Here is a 21745-nt window from a genome sequence, read left to right on the forward strand (position 1 = left end):
AAGCATCACACGAGCATTTGCAACCCACTACTGGTAGGTATGGATGGATAGGGTCAAGCAAACTAATGAAATATCCTCAAAAGAACTATGTGTTATTGTTAGATGTATAAGGGGGGTGGGGGTAGTGCTTCAAGACTGCCAGCATTTGTCCAGGCAGTTCTCAGAAATAAATGACAGCTCAATTGAATCTAACTTGTTAAAAATCAAAGGTTCCCAGTACTTTTCATCTGGCTAAATGATAGGATGCTAGAAAAACAGCAGAAGTAGCAACCAATATCTGAGAAAATAAAGACTGATGGTGATGTATTTTAGATAGGGTTCTCCTTAAGCCTGCTAAGAAGAAAAATTGACCTTTTTTTAGAAAGTATAAATTCTAGCTTTTAATTCCGTTTCTGTCTTTATGCTTTTATATGAAGTAATTTTCTATTTCCGATAACATCCATAACCGTCCAAAACACTTCTCTCCCTTAAAAAAGCAGACACAAGTGTTTAAGTGACTTTCATGTCAGCGCTGAGAGAGATCATAATTTGGAACGCTGACACTATGTGTTAGAATAATTTGGGCATTCCAAGAGCCAGGGTGGCACAAAAACTTTTTTAAAAAATGAAATCCAGACATATTGTGAGAAAAGAGATCCATTTATTCCCAAATGTTTTTGGACTACAGGGAAAAAATGGGATTCTATTTTTTATAGGGGGACTGGTCCTTGGTGTGAGCTTGTGGGGCCTGGGTTGCCGATGTTCTTTTTCTAGTATGTGACAGTCATCAGGTCAATTTTAATTGTCTAGCCTCAATGGATCATGGGTTTTGGTTAATGGTTGAAGGATAACAGACAGTAAGAGAAATCAAGTTAATTTGGGAATATAGAATCTAGGATGATTATGATTAAAATAAAACACTTTCCTCATACGATTCAATTTCAATTGCTCATCTATTCTTTCAATCCAATTCAACCATGTATATCACCGGTAAACGGGAGAGGTAGTAACAAAGCAAAATTCAGGTTGGATTCTGCAAACCTGCGGTCTGTCTGCCGCCCTCAACATTGGCCCTTAAATATCTCGCCTTCAGTGTTTCATCCAGAAAATAGGTCACGGGGCAAATTATAATACAAAGCAAGGCTTCACAGACCCACAAAGGCTAACAGACGGATAATTTGCAGTAAGTTACTTTGCAAACCACCCAGGCGGGTGAACAGATTTTAGGACGATGTTTTGCCTAGGATTTTAAGGGTGGGTGCTACTGTATTTACCTCCTAATCTCCACTATTCGCATCTAATTCCTTGGGCCGCGTGTTTTAACTGCACTTTTCATATTTCACCGTGCATTTTGTGGGAAGTGTTGGAAGATATGATTCACTCTTCTCCTAGAAAAAGGAAAAGAAACTCAAAAAATATTAAAAGAGCAGGAAAATTCCCCTAAAAGAAAATAAGCAGAAACTCAGGCAGAGTTTCAGCCCCCACTTTTGTCAATGGGCCATTAAGAAGCTGAAGCCACCCTATTTTCCACAACAAAGGAAGGACAAAATTACTGGGGCCTGCAACATCCAAACAGGTATGGGACACAGAAAAAAGCAAACACCCAAAAAGGAAAAGAAATCAAGCCAAAGTAATTAGAATTTTAAACACATGAGAAAAGGAGATATTCACTAAAACACAGTAATAGCAAACTGATTAATTATAGGGAACGAACAACTGCAAAGGGCTAGGAAAAACAGAGATTGGACTATAAAACAATTACTTATTTGCCAGATCCAGGACGGAAGAACCCAATCACAAAAAAGCAGGATTTAAACACCATACAACAATCACACACACGAATCAAAGGATTCACATGCCAAATCAAAAGAATTTCAAAAGACTTTAAAGGGTCACATAGAAAATCAAAAGACCTTTTAGGATATAAAAAAGCGTTTTTCTTACAACTCAAACAGGCTAGCCTCCGAACGCTGTGCTTGTATTTGTTTCTTGCCTGCCTTCCTATAAACAATAAACTAATTCTGCTCTCAAGCAGCTGACCTCCAATCATTTCAAAGTAATCTCCCAGCAGGGAGTTTTGAATTCAAGAAGAGAAAGCTCTGCCTTCCAACAATCCTTAAAGGGGAAAGGCTTCTTTTTTTCCCCTTCCAACAGAAGGAAGCTTTCCACGCTCCTAAGCCTTGGAACTCTCGGAGACGGACATTTTGGCGCCTGCTTCTTTCAAATAAAACGAAGCTCGCCATTTTCATGGGACCACATGACGGGGGGGCGGGGGCGGGGGAGGTTGAGACTCCAATGAGGCAGAGGAGGGCCTGGCGTCTGCTCGGAACACGGCGTCACGTGATGTGGACCTCGGGCTGCCTGGAAGCTGGCTGAGCTGCTCCGCTGTAAGAGGCGCGCGAAGCGAGCTGCTGGAGCCCCGGGCTGCCTTCGGGCTGTTTCTGCCTTGGGAAGATCCGGAGATCCATGGCCTCGACGACGCTGTCCGGGCGACCCTTTCTGCATGTATCCACTAGACTAGTGTCTCTCTGAGCCTTAACTAGCATCTCCGCTGCCAACGGAGACCTCAGTTATGTCCGCCCATCTCGCGGGCTGCCGGTCGCGTCCTTTTTCCCTTTTCAGCGTTGTGACTGTTTGCAGCTGAGGTCCATAAGACGCGCTGCGTTGTTTCTAAGCCGTCGGAATCCGAGGAGGACTTGCTCGCGTTGGCTTCATCAGGCATTGCCAGCCTTGGGGATCCTTTTCAGCCTCTCCGTCCTCTCCCTCCTTCTAGATGGCTTGCAATTTGCAAACATGTTCAAACGATTTCCATAACGCTGTTGGAAGACGCCAGGTCGAGGTAGGTTCAGTTCATGCTGAAATCGCATTTCTTATTGGCCTTTTCTTCCCAAACGCCCAGCAGCGTCCCTTTTTCTAAGAAGCTGTTGGTCTATGGGGAAAATAATTCAAACTCATTAGCTGGGTAATGCTGTAATTAGGCTAAGCTAAATAATGGATATACAGAGTTTTCTATTCATCAAAACCTCCCCGAAGAGTTCTAGAGCACCTGAAGGCTTCTACATCATGTTTAGATGTTTTAGGTTTAGTCCTAGTAAAGAAATTATCACACCAGGTGGCAGCATTTGGCTAAAACTATAAACAGCCTGCTTAGGACAAGCCCCAAAGCTAAAACCTCGAACTTTTCAAAAAAATTGTCCTGGAAGAAGACAAGACCACCCATTTCCATGTTGTTGACAGGATAATAACAAGGTGGTGTGTGCAAATATTAACCAGGAGTCAAGTTCTGCTCCAGATTTTAACGAACATATTACTTGGTCTTATATATGGATGTTTTTTCTCCGATGATAAGAATAGGAATAGAATAGAATAGAATAGAATAGAATAGAATAGAATAGAATAGAATAGAATAGAATAGAATAGAATAGAATAGAATTCTTTATTGGCCAAGTGTGATTGGACACACAAGGAATTTGTCTTTGGTGTATATGCTCTCAGTGCACATAAGGAGAATAAAATACATTCATCGAGAATAGAAAGATACAACCCTTAGTGATAGTCAAGGTTACTAATAAGCTATCAAATCGTACTAGGCAACAAATAAAAACAATATAATTTGAAAGATACAAGCAACATGGTTATAGTAGTAAGTGGGAAGCAATAGATACTAGTAAGGAAGAGAAGAAGAATAGTAATACAGTCTTAGTAAATTATTTGACAGTGTTGTGGGAATTATGGTAATTTTTTTTTTGGTTTTTTTTTTTTTTATTATTATTATTTATATGCCACCCTTCTCCGGAGACTCAGGGCGGCTTACAATGCGTTAAGCAATAGCCTTCATACTTTTGTATATTTATACAAAGTCAGCTTATTGCCCTCACAAACTGGGTCCTCAATTTACCTACCTTAGAAAGGATGGAAGGCTGAGTCAACCTTGAGCCTGGTGAGATTCGAACTTACAGTAATTGCAGACAGCTGGTGTTAATCACAATGCTATCAGTCTGCTGAGCCACCAGGCCCCTGGTGGCTCAGGGCCCCTGGTGGCTTGTTAAGCAGAGTGATGGCATTTGGGAAGGGATACTAAATAAAAAGTTGCTCCCCCTCCCCCATCCACCACTACCAAATTAAAAATTTTGCTTCTGTTTCTTATTAACCACACAATGAAAATGAAGAGCAGGATTTTTTTTAACAGAAATGGAAAGCCATTTTTTTCCTGACTAAATTATTGAATCCAAACCTTTTCTAGGAATTCCTTGATTAAGGCTGTAACATTTTTGTCACATTGTTATGCTTTTCTTGTACTAAATTTATATTGATATTTTTTATTCTATTCATGCTTGAGCATGTATAAATATACATATAGAAATAAAATGAAATTCAGTAAAGTTCCGATGTAATCAAAGCTAGGATTCAGACATCAGGGAGGCTGGGCAGCCTTTTCTATAGTTCCTGTGTCCTTTCTCACCCTCCCTCATTCCTAAAAGAATAGTTTTCTTTTCTCACAAAGTTCAAGGGTGATGGATACTATTCTATCCATTCTGTCTGGCCAAGATGCTGCCAGTGAATAATGGTTTTTGTCAAAGAACTTCGGAGAGCTGCTGGAGTGTGCAAGTAGGTAAAAATTGTTCAGGCCAGTGATCTGACTTTATATGAGCAATCTGGAATGATAACTCCCTTGAGAGTTTATTCTCCCAGCAATCTAGTATAAGAGATGTGCTTACAGGAACCTGAGGAATGACTGCACAAACAAAATATGTGAGCTTGCCACAATGGCCCAGAGCAATCCAGTTTTGTCTTGTATTCCAGTTAGGCAATGGTCTTAGAGATAATACAGTCTTTAAAAGAGATATTTAGTTATCCTTTTCTTGGAATGGAATTGAGTAAGACTTTGTGGTTAAACCTCAGAGATTGGGGAGGGGAGAATAGACACTGTCTGGATTCACACATTGCACTAAGCCATAATGTGGTTTGTTTGGGTTGGTACAACTTGCTAAATTGTTCCTTCTAATTTGGCAGCCATGGTACATTGCTTATTGTTGCACAAGAATCCAGCTAGGCGAGCAGAAAAGAAGTATATGCACTGAATAAATATTCTGTAACATGTAGATAAGTGAACCATGGCCTAATGTTATGTGTGAAAAATCTTGGTGAATGTTTTTCTTTTTCTCGCCTTGTCAGTTCTCAAAAGTGCCTTGAACAAAGTTAGCCACCTTACCAGCAACATGGTGCTATCGTTTCTGAAGTGTGTGCAAGAACTTCTGCTCATCTTTGCCTTGTGTTTTGCCTCTTCTTGGTCGAATGACTTTCTCTACCATGACTATTGTATTATTGGGGCTGGCCCTTCAGGCTTGCAGATGGCCTATTTCCTTCAACATGCAGGTCGGAACTACGTTGTCTTTGAACGTAGAAATACACCAGGGCACTTTTTCACCTTGTATCCCCGTCATCGAAAATTGATCAGCATCAATAAACGTTACACGGGCAAATCAAACAGTGAATTCAACCTTCGCCATGATTGGAACTCATTGCTTAGCCACAATAACCAACTGCTTTTTCGACACTACTCTCAGGATTTCTTCCCTGATGCCGATACTATGGTGCATTATCTGGCTGATTTTGCTTCCAAACTAGCCCTCCATGTGCACTATAACACATCCATTGTACTTGTGATGCTGGAAAAAGATCCCAAGGCTTGGAATGGTCATTACTTCATCCTCAGAGACCAAAATGCTAAGAGTTACAAATGCAGGTAAGAGATGAAAAGAGATGTTCATTAAAAAAATGTCATATTGCATGGATGCTCCCATAGTAAAAATGCAGGTGTTCTTGATTATTAGTATCGTGCATGCATAAACCATCTTTTGGGGACGGAAGATAATTTAGATGCCAGTGCATATTTTAGGGAGACCCTTTCAAGATACAGCTGGGTAATCTAAACACTCCCCTATTCCATTCCTTCACTCACCAACATAGCTTTCCCTACAGACGTCCATTTGGAATATGGACACATTGCTGGAGGTGACAGATCTACTGTCAGTGAGATGTGAGCTGGTTGATTTATTCTAAGACATTCCAGAAAGTCTAGCTGGTCTGAAATGAGAGCAAACAGGCATGGCGAGCAATCCAGGAGATTCCACATTATCTTCATGTCGAAATAGCTGCACTGATTGCTTGTGGGAAATAATTCAAGGTCCGTCCTGTGGTATATGAAGCATTACATGGCTTAGTTTCAAATGACAATTAGATCTGTCTGCTCCTGTACAGTCCATCCTGTGCAGTGAGTTCCTCAGTAGGACACTTTGTGCCACTCTCACATAGATTTGTTTATCAAGAGTTATCAACTTATCTATAATAAGACTTTATATAGTTACTGAGAGTGGGAAGCATATAAATCTGTTAAGTAGGTAACATGATTGAGAAAGATTCTTCCCTTTTTCTGTATAGTTTATAATTTTGTAAACTCTTGTATTATCCCTCTGAGCAAATTTTTCCCTTTTCTTGTACCAGTAACTGAACTCTTATCTTTTCTACTACTATATATTTCGGAGTATAAGACGCACCGGAGTATAAGACTCACCTATCTTTTTTGGTGAGGAAAAGAAGAAAAAGAAATCTCCCTCTGCCTCTGAGCAATTTTGCCTCCTTACAGCAAACAGCCTGTTTTACTTTCATTTTTGTTTTCAGCATAGCTTGATTAGCACAAGGGAAAAAAAATGCTCCAGCAATGTACCTCTTTGCAGCAAGCAGCAGAGCCCTGCACAAAACAGCTGAGAGCAAATCAGCTGAGAGTCGGAAGGCCATCCAATCAACTTGTGCTAATTAGCCTGTGCTGAAGCTGAAAGGAACTGTTTTTTCTTTCTGTTTGCTTGAAGGAGGTAACTGCTGCGAGGCAGAGGCCAAAGGGTGGGGGCCAGTGGGTGGGCATTCGGTGTATAAGACGCACCTAAATTTTCACCGCCTTTTAGGGGGGGAAAAGGTGCGTCATATACTCCGAAAAATACGATAATTAAAGATGCTTCAAACATGCTGGATCAGTTACGTTGCCTGTTTTGGCATCTTTCTGGTTTTGTTTGCCCTGTTTACCATTGTAGCAACAAAACTTTCAGTATAATCACATCAAATGTTTTTAGAAGTAGAGAATGGAAAATATAGTAGAAAATATAGTTTTCTAATCAAACTCTTTTAGTAGTCTCAACATAGATTTTCACTCCATTAAAATATACTGCAGTATGAAAATGCTCTTCTCAGCCTGTTTCTAATAATTGCTATAGTATGATCTTTTCTTTTTTCTCTCCCACTAAATTGATAAGTAAAAATCGAAATTACCTGAGAGCTAATTTTGGTGGTTTTGGATTTCTCTCTTTATAAATCAGTTTTTTGCTGCACAACTTTATTGCTGAGATAAGAGTTTGGTGATTTTGTGAAGCATGTAAATAGTACTAGAGAAAGATATTTTGACATATAAAGTGACTGACCCTAATCAAAATATTTTTTCTCTATTTTAGTGTTCTTTTGGTGGCCACGGGTATGTGGGTTCCTCACGAAGTAAACTTTCCAGGTTCAGAATATGTTGAAGGTTATGAATCTGTGTCAATCAATCCAAAAGATTTTGTTGGACAGTCTGTATTGATCTTGGGTCGGGGAAATTCTGCCTTTGAAACAGCAGAGAACATTCTGGGTGTCACCAATTTTGTACACATGGTAGGCCGATCTCGAGTTCGTCTTTCTTGGGCTACTCATTACGTTGGAGATCTGAGGTAAGACTTCATATTCATATGAACTGTTACATATATTCAGAGATGAAAGATACATATTTTTAAATGTGTTTCATTCAAATTCCAAATAAAAATATTGAAGAGTTCAGGACCCAGGATTGAATCTTGTTGCCCTCCACTTGGTCTCTTCCTCCAGTTTAACAGGAAACTATTGATTAGCACACTTTGAATATGAATTTTGAAATAGCTGTATATTCATTTCAAGGTTATGTGATGCACCTCCGTTTTAATTAGGTTCCTAATCAGAATATCCTGAGGCATTCTATCAAATATTCTGCTAAACCAAAATATTGTGTGATGTATGTCTACAGTATTTCTCTAGCATATTAAGAAAGATAACTGATCACAAAATAAGTTTAGTTGGGCAAGACATATACTTGCCAAAAAGCATTACAGTATTTTCAAGTATCTTTATTACCCTAAATTTCAATTAATCTGGCCTCACATAATTAAACTAATTAAGAGAAAAGTGGTTTCCCCAATCATGTTTTGATTGGTCTTAATGCTGCTTCTTTATTCTGCTTCTTATAATTGCCTGGTGGAACACATACCCTCTTGTTAGAGAAACCAAATTAGAAATCAAATTGTTTTGCTTTTTCATTGTAACCTATTAATATTTTGCCATCTTTTTTATTATATCAATTCTTTTCTCTACATTTAAGTTAAACATATCTGAGGCAATGCTTTAGTTTGGTTTAATGAATCAAGCTTGATTCATTTTTGAATTCTAGCCTTTCTAATATTTCTATAATCTGGATTGTTGTGTAATTATCATTCTTTAGCAATCTGCCCCTCATTCCATCTCCCATATACCTCTTGCTCTTGCTTCTGGATCTTAGTAAACCTTTTGTGCAGCCATATCATTGTCTTCTGCTGGATTGCACTTTTTCCTTGCTGGAATTGCTTTCAATTGTGTCTGTAATACACTCGGTTTTTAGGAACTCCACCCACTTTGAGCTCCTCTTCCTATTAACTTCTCCAGCAACAGAATCCTACTTATTATTACTCTCTGTTCATTAAAGTCTTTCATGAAGTCCAAGATATGCTTTCAATTGTACTCAGCTTTATTTTCCTTTCAAATAATAACTACATTTTCTAGATTAAGTGCGCTTTTTGGTTTGCATCGTATAAAAAATAACGGATTCCTATACCTTTGCTGACTCTGAAGAAAAAGATGTTAAGGAGAGAAATCAGGAATTTTCTAGAAGGACTATGCTTTTCAGAATTCATCTCGCAACTTATGTTGGAATAATGAGTTTCCTACCATTTTGAAAAAACCCCTGCAATTAGGCACATCTTTTTGGTTGGTCTGGTAAACAGAGATTAACTCTGCCCCTCTGTCCTGGCTTGAGTAGAACGTAACATTATTTCAGAAGAACAGCCGGGCAACCTGAGATAGTTGTGGGGAGTGTTATGTAGGCTAATAGCTCAGACTGCCATATGCCAAGCAGCCCATTTTTGCCCACTTTCTCTAGCAACTAGTCCACATACGGCATCTATTTTGTTAACAGTCCTGCCCGGTATCATCATTCCAAGCCCCATCTTCCTTTTCATGCCTGTCCCTCTCTTAGCTGCTTAGAATAAATAGATCAGCAACTCTTTGAAGAACCAGGCAGAAGCATTTTGGTCAATGCCGTTTGTTATAGAATAGACCTTTTATTTTTAGTCTTCAAGGAACAAGACATGGAATATTTGTGAAAGAAGCATGGCGTAAGCAAGTATAGACCCGTAAGTGAGATATGCTTAATTTCAGTAAGACATAAAGTTGACATTTGGGGGATTTGAGATTATGATGATGAATTCAAATCAGTCTGCTGCAGGATGAAGCCCTCTTCATTTAATGTTATGGACCATAAATCTATCACATTGATCCAATGTGGGTTGGTAGACTATGATTTTCAACCTCCCTGTTTAGGGCTGAGAAAGAGTGTTTAACCCAAAGTCACCCAGATAGCTTCTAAAGGAAGATTAGAACCTACCAACCTTTAATCTAGTACTTTAGCCCCTACCCTACAGAAAGATGGCCATTCACGACTTTTTAGTGTGAGTACATTCAGGAAGTAATTTTTTGATTATAACAAGTGATTGTAAACCCTCCCAATATGAAAAAAATAAAACAAAGACTGCTCCCTCACTTATTCTTTCTGGTGTTCCACAAGGCATTCTGTTTTGTTATATTTGTTAATCATCTTCCTAGTATATTTACAAAAGAAAATATAATAATTTGAAGCAAAACAAAAGTAGTGTCTTCTCCATCAAAATACTAAAACTAATGTAGAACATAATAGCAACACAGGAAGTTGCTTCATACTTAGCAGAGAGCTTCTATAATTAATCTAGAATTGCTACAATAAGTGGCAGCCATTTTTCTAAATATGGCATGTAAAATTTACATCCTACCTATTGTTTTTTTCCTTTCTTCCTTAGAGCAATTAACAATGGGCTCTTAGATACATACCAGTTAAAATCTTTGGATGGACTTATAGAGGGTGATCTAGAAGACTTAGTTCTCATCAAAGACAGAAAAGGAAAGCTGCATATCACCCTTCGGTTCTACTTGGAGAACAGCAATAGCAGTGACCCAGAATCTGTCACTCTTCCACAGGATGAATTAGACAACTTTGCCACTCGGGCACCTTATGACCGTGCCATTCGCTGCCTGGGTTGGAAGTTTGACTTTTCCATATTCAACAAGTAAGGTGGGATTAATTCTAACGTGACAGAGGGATAGGATGTTTGGGAGGGTTGATATGTATAGATAGGTATGTGGCATGGATGGAATTTTCTGAGCCTCAAGTAAACAAAATGTCATGCAAAATGCTTTCCATTTTTTATTAAATGTAATATTTGCAGTACTTTATAATCTATTTTTTTTTATTTTATTTATATGCCGCCCTTCTCCGGAGACTCAGGGCAGCTTACAATGCGTTAAGCAATAGCCTTCATACTTTTGTATATATTTATACAAAGTCAGCTTATTGCCCCCACAATCTGGGTCCTCATTTTACCTACCTTTGAAAGGATGGAAGGCTGAGTCAACCTTGAGCCTTGTGAGATTCGAACTTGCAGTAATTGCAGGCAGCTGTTAATAACAGTGCTTTAGTCTGCTGCGCCACCAGGGGTCTCACTATTTCACGTTTGCAAACTTAGTTCCATATTAAAATGGTTTGGAGAGACTAAAGCTCTCATAGTAAAATGAAGTGCTTAGCTATTCCCGTGACATTATCTTTTATCCTTCTGGGACTGCATGAGCAGTAAGATGTTCTTTTATCTCTGTTTTCATGCAACCATTTTGTTGTTGCTATCCCTTAATTCAGTCTAAACTAAAATAATTAATTGGCTTCCATTATTGCTTTAAATGATTTAAATAGAACAAGATTATTGTGTCACATATGAGGCTTGCTTTGCTCTCCTTTAAAAAGCCAGTAGCTCTGCAGTTAGGGTGCACCTATCTGAATATAATTGCATCATAATTCTGTTTAATTTCAGGGCAGCAATGTGTGGATATGCTTGGGTTCTGTGCCCAAATTATGATATGTCTTGCTGTCAAGAAATTAGACTATAGCTCTCTAGAGTCCCTCCTTTGGCAGGCAGCTCTTTCAGTCAGGTCCCAGAAATAAGACGGAGCTGAAATCTGAGTGGCAGGTCAGCTGGGTAAAGTAAGGAATGGGGGCTGCCTCAGGCAAGTGTGGGAAGTTCTAGGAGCCCCGTGCAGGCTGAACTCACATCTCTTCACTTGGGTGCTGAAAATCCTGCTTGGATTTTGGCAGGGAATACCATCTACTTACAACCTAAGAGATCACTTAACAACCATAACCAGGAATGCTAGCATTGCAGTCATTGAGAGAAGCAGTCACATGGGCATCTCGCTTAACAACCACTTTGCTCACTGACTGAGATTTTGGCCCTAGTTGTGGTTATAGGTCAAGGACTACTTGTAAAGAAAGACCTGCAGCTCAGGCATAAGGATACCCAAAGTAACACTGTTGATATTTTCTGTCTTAAACATACTTTTAGATAGTTGCATTATGCCGAGGATGAGTGTCATTGGGAAAGGGATATTTTCTGAGCCTTTTAACATGTAGATGGTCTCAAGATCAAAGCTCATCTCATATACTGCCCCTTCTATTGAAATCTGTGAAGTCAGCCAGGCTCCATTCTCGATGCATTTCTCTCTTTCCCTCTCCCCTCCCAGATCTGTTGGTTTGATGCATGGCAAAGGCAGTAAGAAGAAGTATCCTTTGATCAAGCCCAGCTATGAAGCCAAAGCTACTCGAGGCCTCTTTCTTCTCGGAACTGCAAGCCATTCAGTGGATTTTAGGAAATCTGCTGGTGGTTTTATTCATGGCTTCCGATACACAGGTGAGTTTTGGACATGGGGGGAAAGTGAATGTGAACAAGCTCAGCAGTGACGTTGTGGCATTTGCAGCCCATCTATTTTTTTTTTCTTTTAAGCAAATTATTCCATTCTTTTTTCCGTTTATCAACAGAAATAACATGCTGCGTTTTTTCAGCAATACCTTTTCTATTATACACAATGATGAAAGTAGCAAATGCAAATGAAGAACACAACTAAAAATTCAGCTTCAAAAGCCAATTAGTATAATGCAACATATAAGCATTAGCCTGCCAAATGTTTTTTTTTACGTATTGTAAAAATATCTAAATTACAATGTCAGCCCCAAAACGGCCAGCCACGAGCAGATAAATGCTTCAAACTGAACTGTGTTGTCTGAGGTTTCTTGATGCTGAACTACGGAACATGACAGTCATGTCAATTTTACATATAAATTTGCCACCAGCAGTTTCTTCAGGACCTGGCGCATCAACTGGATGTGCTCGTCCATGGTCTTGGTGTAAATCAGGATGTCACTGAGGTAAATGAGCACCCCCTTATACAGGTGTTCATGCAAGACCTCATTTATCAATTGCATGAACACCGCCAGAGCCCTTGCAGTCCAAAGGGCATTACTCTGAACTGATAACTACCCAATGGGCAATTAAATGCAGTCTTCCACTCGTCCCCTTTGGGGGCTCATCCGGGAGGACATAGCGAGGGATGTTGGTCAGGGAGAGGGCTCTCCAGAGGAGTGGTGGAAAAGATCCTCAGTGGCTGCAGATTCAGGGCCCCCACTGCTTACACCTAGCCCCTCTGGCAGCCATTTGCAGAGGTAGCCTATAATAATTGTTATATAATTGCTTAGCACATTGTAAGCCACCCTGAGTCTCCGGAGAAGGGCGGCATATAAATCAAATTAAAAAAAAAAATAACAGTGCATAGTAGCACAGGGTTTACCCCCTTTAGGGTAGCAAACGGGATAGACTTTGTCCCCATACCAGAATGCCCTCGGGAAACCCCTGCAACCACTAGCCTGGTCAAGTGGCTGAACGACCTGCAACGGGTGTGGGGAAACGTGGGAGGGGCATTACAAAAAGCGGCAGATTTCCATAAGGCTCAAGCCGACAAGAAGTGCAGTCCTCAAGCCGGTTGCAAGTTGGTGAACAGGTATACATCTCCACCAAATACTTACAGCTCAAGGTACCCTGCCATAAGTTAGCCCCCAAATTTCTGGGCCTGTTTCCCATTGTGCGTATCATCAACCCAGTTACAGTGGACCTGTGAAGCTCCCTCGGTTATTGGGTAATATATGCCATAAAAGAAAACGGGTAGGAAAGGAAAAATAATATTCAAGTAGTACATTTAGAACAGTTACCCACTGTATCAAATTTTCTCTAGTCTTTCTCATTGTTGCTACAAAGAAAAGCATTTTCTGTATCTATCAGGAAATATTTGTGGTTCTCCAGATATTTTTAAGCTACAGTTTCTGGCATCCCACATCAGTTTTCGGAAGGACTTCCCAACAGTGGTTGTGATATTACTAAATCAATCAGATGTGAAGGCCAATAAAGACTCAAAAATCTGAATTTGTACTTTCAAGAGTGGGGACAGTCAAAGAATAATCTAGTAACAGCATTATCCATGTTTTTCTTCTTCCTGCTATAGTGTGAAACTATGCCAAATAGTTGTAAGCTTTTTGGCTGTAGCCCAAAACACACTTGTTGCACATTTCAGTGGTCTTATTATTAGGGCAGTTCTCTTAGCATGTAATATTAAATGATAATATCTGCCTCTTTTGTTCTTCCCCCCATTATGCAGCCCGTGCAGTTCATCGTTTACTAGAAGTCCGTCACCACAAAGTGCCCTGGCCAGCCTCCAACTATCCTGTTGTGCAGTTAACAAATGCTATTGTCAGACGGGTGAATGAGGCATCTGGGCTGTATCAGATGTTTAGCGTGTTGGCAGACGTCATTTTGCTGAAAGAGTGAGTGAGTAATGATACTCAGGGGGTTTTCTCCTTTAGAATCAGTGAATGGAATCAGTTAATTCCTTTGAGTAGAACTTCTGCCAAGCATAACCAAGAGGGAACTCATTCTTTTCTTCCTTTCTGCCACTTTCATGACACTATGAGTCCTCTAAGCTTGCACTAAAGCAGCAGTCCCCAATCTTTGTGGCTTGGCGGCCCGGCTTGGGGGGCGGGGGGGGAGAGGAACCGGACCAAGTGAGCAGTGGAGCTACACATGTGCATGCACATTGGCCTGCCACTTGCATGAGTGGAGCTGCGTGCACACAGCCCGCCGCTCATGTGAATGGAACTGCTCATCCATGTGCACACCAGCCTACCTCTCGCACAGCCCAGTTCCAAATAGGCCATGGCCCAGTAGGGAGCCACCGCCCAGGGGTTGGGGACCTCTGTTCTAAAGGGTTTATAATACCTGGAAAGCAGGTTCTGAGAGGCATAAGAGCTGCGTGGCAGAAAAAAAGAAAAAGGAAATCCATACAAGTTGTTTTCAGTTTTGCCGTAACAATCCTGTAAGGTAGATTGGGTGGAGAGTTAATGATTGGTCCAAAGCACCACTCATTACTAGATTTAGTATTTAACCTGGTATTTCCAATTTTAGTTATTAACCATGTTACATTGATTCTTTTATGATTAAGACTCCTTAATGCTAAAGAGGATTGCTCTAAAACTCTTCCTTTGAGAAGGATGTATCAGTGTAAAGGTTTATTCATATAGTGGGATTGATTCCAGTCACACATTTTTGTTCTGCCAAATTCAGAATTCGGTGAATAAACTAAAAGATTCAAGCAAGAGCATAAACAAAGTTTTTCCATACTTTACAAGCTGTTCCTTGTAATATATATTAAAATACTAATCCTTAGATCATGAACATACAATTGACAGTGGTCAGATCTCTTTGGAGTAGAGTTTAGCTAAGGGTACCACCATAGCTGATGCTTGTTAATCATGGAATAAAGCAGAATTTAAAATTAGTTCCAAATGCTGAATTGGGTATGATAGAAAAGGCAATCCCATTTTTTAAAAAAATCCTTTTTTTAAAATCAGATAATTGAGCACATCAGTATTAGCCAACTTGTCTTGTTGTATTTGAAATGTATTTGTTTTGATTGGTCCTAGGAATGCTACAAAATTTGAATACCTGGAGGAGTATCCAGTTGGAGTCCTACAAGATCTGGAGTGGCGCACAGGAAGAAAGGTGCAAGATGGACTTTTTGTCATTATAATGGAGTATGGAAAGAATTTCTCTGGTCCGGACAAGGATGTCTTCTACTATAACCGTGCAGTAGGAGAGCCAGAGCACGCTTGGCAGTCTAACTTCCTGCATCCTGTAATTTATTATTATAAGCAACTTCCCACTGGTAAGCAAAATATTTTATTTAAATTCCTTCTCCACTAATTACAGTGTTTCATATAATGTTAAAAGTGTCAGAAAGATGACTATATTTAGTATGGTTTGGATAATTTGATAGTGTGCTGGGGTTGATTTATATAGATAGGATAGCTAGCATTCAGGAGGCATTAAGGAGACAATGATAGACACAGCAAAAGTGGCTACACCAGATCAGAGACTTTTGACCACTTTGGGTGTGTTTTTATTTATATTTTAACTGTTGATAATTTTGAACTTGTTGATTTTGGTTCTGGTGTTGGCCTGTTACCCAGTGCAGGACACACTATAAATAATATGTTTTTTAACGGAAGAAATTTCTCGTGCTTTTACTGTTTATTCTTCGGACAGCTTTTGATTGATAAAAAAATGATTCATGACTACAAGCTATTCTTTTCCTTTGCCCCAGACTTTTCCAAGGGTCTTCCAAGACTAAAGGCAATCATTTTACTCTTTAAAAACTAGTAATTTCACTACCACCCCAAAAAAGGGACACTTGGGAACACATGGAGAACATATCCCTCTCATAATGAGGTACTGATGAGATCCCTTAAATATTGGCTATAGACATTTTAGTCAGTCAAGCGGAATAAGGGAATAGGCCTTATCCTTATACACTTTGTCCATGTCCTCACAATCTCCAAGGCAAACCACGCCCCCCTCCCCCCCATCAAATTATGACAAATAGTGGCTCAAACTGCAACCCTAGCTGTAAATATGAGCAATTTTATTTGGAAACAATTATACACATTTTAATGTGTACATATCTTTATAGTCTTCTGTCAATTATAAAGTGGTTTGGTGAGTACCATGACAACTATATAAATAAGGTACGTTTTAACTGGTTGGGTTATGCAAATTTCAATTTGGCTGAACGGATTATTGAGATGAGTCCAAATAATACGTGGATGCTATTTTAACAAACTTGAGAGGGGGGGCAGGTAAACATACTCTGACAAAATGCACTAAAATACTGTCTTTTCTAGTGATATGATCTCTGCCATCATTTTTAGTTTTCCTGTTGCCTCTGAAAAACCCCAAAAAACGTAGAGTACCTCATGCTTGCAAGGAGGTCCTCAGCCTCACATTAGGAAAATACACAATGTTTGTGGAGTCTTTGGTACTCTGAGCTTGGTCGTTCACTTGCACATGTTTCATTACCCAATTATGTAACATTACTAATGATGTTACCTAATTAGGTAATGAAACATCTACACACAATCAACCAAACTCAGAGAGCACCAAGGACTCCACAATTCAGCCCTGAGCTACAAATATTCTCTTCTGTTCTTTTCTTTAATTGTCCTTTTGTTGTTGAATGCTAACTTGTAAAGAAAACTTCTGCAATCCAAGACTCTCTAAAGCCTCCCAAATTAGTTTCTTGCCCATTCTTTTCCTTTGTGTGCCTTTTACTTTGCGTACTCTCTCTCTCTCTCTTTCTTCCCAATAGAACGTGAAATGAGACTTTGCCCTCCAGATTGGCCCTTGCCTCGCCCAGATGCAATCCATCACATTGTGGAAGATTTCCTGACTGACTGGACTGCACCAAATGCACATGTCCTCCCACTGAGACGTTTCTTGGAGAATTGCCTTGAAACTGACTTGCGCAGATTCTATGCAGGTATTCTGGGAACTAGTTAGGGATGAATCTATAGGGAATGGAAGCAGGCAGATAGGCCAGGTAACCATTAAATTCCTTTCAGCTGAGATCCATGTTTACACATAATCCCTCATCAAAGTGGGTCAGTCTCTTGATCTTTGTGGAGTCCTTGGAAGGTAATAATACCAAAGATATTGCCAGTGAATCCATGATCACCTGAAATGAGCACAAGATTAAAAAAGGACAATTTGGATTTAACAACTAAAATATTTGTACTGAGAACTGCATATTAAAACTGGATTTAAGAACTTTGTAGTACTAGACTTGCATGGATTTCCTGGCAAGAGCTTTATTCTCTGGATTAGATGCTAAAGGCAAAATGGTTTTTTTCAGACGTGTCATAAATACTAGTAAAGATATTTGCATGTCTCTTCTCAGTCAAGGACTCCAGAAGGTCACAGTACCTGTTATGGGGAGATTGTAAACTCACAAGTCTTATTCATCCATCTCCAGAGTGTCAACACTAAATGTGCAAAGAACATCATGTCTTTTTGCCCAGGGAAGCACATATATGTTTTTGCTTAGTTTTAGCTCTTGGGGAGAAAAGAGCACAAACATGTTGAGCCAAATTTTGCCTATACATTGTCTATTAATATATCCTAAATGAATAAGCCACATATGCTTGGTCTGATGTGGACCTATTACAATATATAAATACAGCTACTATAGTTTACAGTGAGCATTAGTTGCTTTATACTTATAGCACATGAACTAATCTACCCGCAAGTCAGAGAACTATTTAAAAGACAACAAAGTCCATGTTTTTATATCAGAAGAACAAAAAGTACAATTTATGGGGTGCTTCATGTAGCCCACCAGTATCGTTTTTGGGTGTCCCCAGAACCCTCTTAAAGAATAAAATTAGCTACAAAACTGGGTCCTTTTGCATTTAGAGACAATTTGGCAGTTTTAATTGGTCACTTAAAAGCCTTCTAGATGTTTTAAGGTACTGATTGTACTCTTTAAACTTCTTCCCCAAATGGGCACTTTTAAGTATGGGCTCAAAATACCATGTAAAATCTGATGCTACTTTCAAAGTATTTAACAAAATTTATCCAGACCTCCTTTGTATGATGAGATTCCAGTGAGCATTGACCATACACTTCACAATCTTAAGGATTTGAAACTTGTGTTACTGATTTTTTTAAAGCTGAACTTCTGAGTCTTCTGAAAAAAGACTTAGCCCACTTCTAAGTGGGCAGAAGACTTTTCTCAACCCATTGTTTAATTCTTTTTCTGGTATGGTGTATAATTATATCTCAGAGTGGGTTAGCCTCTAACAATATTTCCCATTTCCTTATAATAGAGGCTTAAATGAACTCAGATTGTTGCTGATTCACATACTGTGGGAATCTTTGCTAGAGTTAGAAAATCAATTACAAACTAAGAACCATAATCTAATCGGAGGGTGAAAATGCTATTAGTGCTTACTACTATTCTGTTTTAATTCTTGGATAGAACAATCTATAAAGCATGAGATGGAGATCACTTTTTCCCTCTGTTTGTACAGAGTCCTGTTTTCTGTTTGCCTTCACTCACTTGAGGCTGCCTCCCTTCTGCCAGCAAGGGTACATGAGAAAGCAAGGGCTTGTGAGAAGTGAAAAGCTTCAGCATCACAGAGTAGCAGCAGAGCTGATTGAACATGCAGCTATGAAGTCGCAAGATGAACAAGAGAGTGGCACTATGCAATCCCACAACCAGCTGCTGAAAAGTGCAAAGATATCCAGTCATCAGCTGCAGCATCTTACAAGCACAAAGGATGAACTTTAGCTTCCACCCAACTATTTCAAAATTAACAAGCGTTACAGCCACAATACCATGGCAAAGATCTGCAAAGGAGCTCCAGCGTCCAGTATTCCTAATCATTCCTAGATGAGGACCACATCTCATCCGTACCATGTTCTTGCACAAATTTGTAGATCTTTATGAACATGAGTGTTTACTTTTCTGGGTGGGACTGAACAGATTAGACTTTAATGTGGGAAATCTTACGCATTTGAGAAGAGTGTCTCTAGGCCATTAAGAATGAATAGCTGAGCCTGGCTCCTTTTCTACCAGATTTTCAAGATGCACTGTTGTTAGAATCATTAGTGTGTTCTGTAGAACTGGCATTGAATGCCAGCCTGCTTATTTCAAGACAGAATGTTCTTGCATGTTAGCAGAGTTTCTGTTTGCACTATGTTCCACTTTAGTTTAGTCATGTGTTTCCTATTTTATGTATTTTTCATATTTTTAAGGTAAAAGTAGGTTAAGAATACTGTCTGCACTTTTTTGAACCTTTACCTCCAATGCATCGATTACTCTGACTTCCATTGAGTTGTGTGCAGCAAACTGGAAATAATCCAAGCTCATTTCTTATTTATACCTTCTGTTTGATGGATAGAATGAATGACATTCATACACCATCATCTTCTGTCTCAGCAGACCACGTAAGAAATCTTTGCTTTGATTCCTGACACACACACTGCCTCAATATGATGCCCTCCAGATTCATGAACTACACTTCCCAAAATTCTCAGCCAGACATTGTCATGGCTAAAAAATTAGGGAAGAAAAAATCTAGCAAGTCCGAACGCTATTAAGATGGGGAAACAGCTGTTCATAATGATATGAATACTAGCCCAAATTGCCCATCGCTGCTACTACAGTAGTGGCCAAAATTTTGGAAACCTTTTGGGAAAAGTGCATTTTTGAGGTTTTATGGCTAATAACACCACTTTTTTTTTTCTTTTGAGTTTTAAGATAATCATATTCCACTGCTGGAATTTTCAGTTGAAAATCTATGGAGCCGACTAAAGAAACTTGTTAGTCAGAAACGACCCAGCAATAAAATCCAGTTAATAGAAGCAATCATTCAATCTTGTTTCACATTATAACAGCTGCAGAATTAAAAGACTTGGTTCACTCCATGGGAAGAATTCACGCTAAAGGTTACCTAACTATTAACTGACTTGATAATTTTTGTATATCTCATTTTTTCTACGTGTTTCACTTTTCTTCTTTATGCTGTAACTGCTATTCTGTTAGCAAATCCTTCATAAAAGTTATTGCATTACATTCTTGATTAAATTATCTTTCCATTGATATATAATTTTATGGTACCACTCCAAAAAAAGTGGTGTTATTAGCTAGTTTTAGAAAATACTTTTCCCAAAAGGTTTCCACAATTTTGGCCACTACTATATATAATCAGTGTTAGAGAAGGAACTAGCTCTGTTACTAAGCCAGAAACTAGTATAACCCTCGTTTAATGACACTATTCATACCAAGCTACCTCCATTATTCTACCATATTACATCTATCTTCATTCTTGCCCGTTCTTATTGTCCAGATATTGTTGCCATTTCCTAAATATGCATGATCAATACAGATAACCTGAATGGAACATAATCCACTCCAGCTCAAGCATGAATATTCAGTGAATTTATATTCTGCATGGCCGATACTCAGATTAATATGAATATGTAATTGCTTTGGGAGTTAATTGGATATTAATATGGTTTACTAAGCAAGGTTTGAACTGTATGCTTATGCAAGGCTTTTTTTCCAAAGGTCAGATTTTGCTACTATTCCACAGAGAACAGTGATATATCCTGTTCTTCTCAGGCTACCATATACTTCAGTCATTTAATACCTTTAAATATTAATTAAAGGTATTTAATGAATATTTATTCATTAAATATTCAGACATTTACAATAATTCCAAGGAGGAAAAGGGCAATTGCAGCTCCTTCATTTTGAGAATATTTGTCTTTCCTAGAACAGTATTTTTATTAACTTAAAATACTTGTCAAGTTAATAAAATTAATTAGTGTAATTTAATTATGCAAATAATTTGTGTAAATTTATACTGCCTGTATATTTTGTATGGTTGTATTCTTTGGGATGAATTTTTTTAAAACATTTTTATTTTATCATGAAAACTAACAAGTAGTGTTTTGAAGTGGGAAAGACTCGAGCCTTTCAACCTTTCAGGATATAAATACTGTTCTCAATTTATAACTGTATTTGAGCCCAGAATTACAGTCACACATAATAGTGGTCATTAAGTAAGTCACTACAGCACTGCACCTGACTTTACAACCTTTTTAGTGGTGGCCATTAAGCAAACCTGTTCTCAGTAATGGCTACTTTTTGACAAAAACTAAAAGTAAATGCTGGAACCCAGCAAAATCCACCAAAAAATCACAATGAAATGACTATGGGATGCTGCAAATGGCTCTAAATGCGAGCTGGTTGCCAAGTGCCCAAATACAATCACAGGCCGAGGAGAGGTTCAGTCATCAGAACTTTGAAAATGGGTTGTAAAATGCTTGGGGAGATCCACTGCTACCTCAGCCAATAGCTAAGCAAAGATTACCTGTATGTACTAAAAAAGTAATCTCAACAGAGCAATATTTTGTAAGGTCTGAAAACAACAAAAAAAGTGAGGTAAATTGCCCTCTTGCATTTCCCCACACAAATTATTAATAACATTTTGAATTATCGCTTCTTCAGAATCTTGGTTTGTGGCTCTGGTAGATCCAAACATCATATTTGAGTTTTTAAGTGTTTAATCTCAAAGGGTTTAGAAGCTAAAATTTTA

At 38.8% G+C, this 21745-nt stretch overlaps 1 protein-coding gene across 1 annotated transcript; it reads left to right on the forward strand.

Annotated features, from left to right (window-relative positions):
• The first annotated feature begins 5164 nt into the window (after positions 1-5164).
• On the forward strand, positions 5165-19417 carry FOXRED2 (FAD dependent oxidoreductase domain containing 2). The gene is made up of 8 exons (XM_070946992.1): positions 5165-5725; positions 7482-7733; positions 10179-10445; positions 11947-12113; positions 13909-14074; positions 15230-15471; positions 16951-17121; positions 18671-19417. Exons 1-8 carry the CDS (start codon positions 5199-5201, stop codon positions 18928-18930), a joined length of 2052 nt encoding a protein of 683 aa, XP_070803093.1. The 5' UTR covers positions 5165-5198; the 3' UTR covers positions 18931-19417.
• Positions 19418-21745: the final 2328 nt, after the last annotated feature.

The sequence above is a fragment of the Pituophis catenifer genome, unplaced genomic scaffold, assembly GCF_029215685.1.
Source record: "Pituophis catenifer annectens isolate HBS135680 unplaced genomic scaffold, rPitCat1.0.hap2 SCAF_7, whole genome shotgun sequence".
Classification (NCBI taxonomy): Eukaryota; Metazoa; Chordata; class Lepidosauria; order Squamata; family Colubridae; genus Pituophis; species Pituophis catenifer.

Excerpts from the sequence above, each read along its gene's own strand:
- FOXRED2 (XM_070946992.1), top strand. The coding sequence starts at position 5,199 with ATGGTGCTATCGTTTCTGAAGTGTGTGCAAGAACTTCTGCTCATCTTT. Across the intron at positions 7,734-10,178 it reads CATTACGTTGGAGATCTGAG|AGCAATTAACAATGGGCTCT; the intron begins GTAAGACTTCAT and ends TTTCTTCCTTAG. Across the intron at positions 14,075-15,229 it reads GACGTCATTTTGCTGAAAGA|GAATGCTACAAAATTTGAAT; the intron begins GTGAGTGAGTAA and ends GATTGGTCCTAG.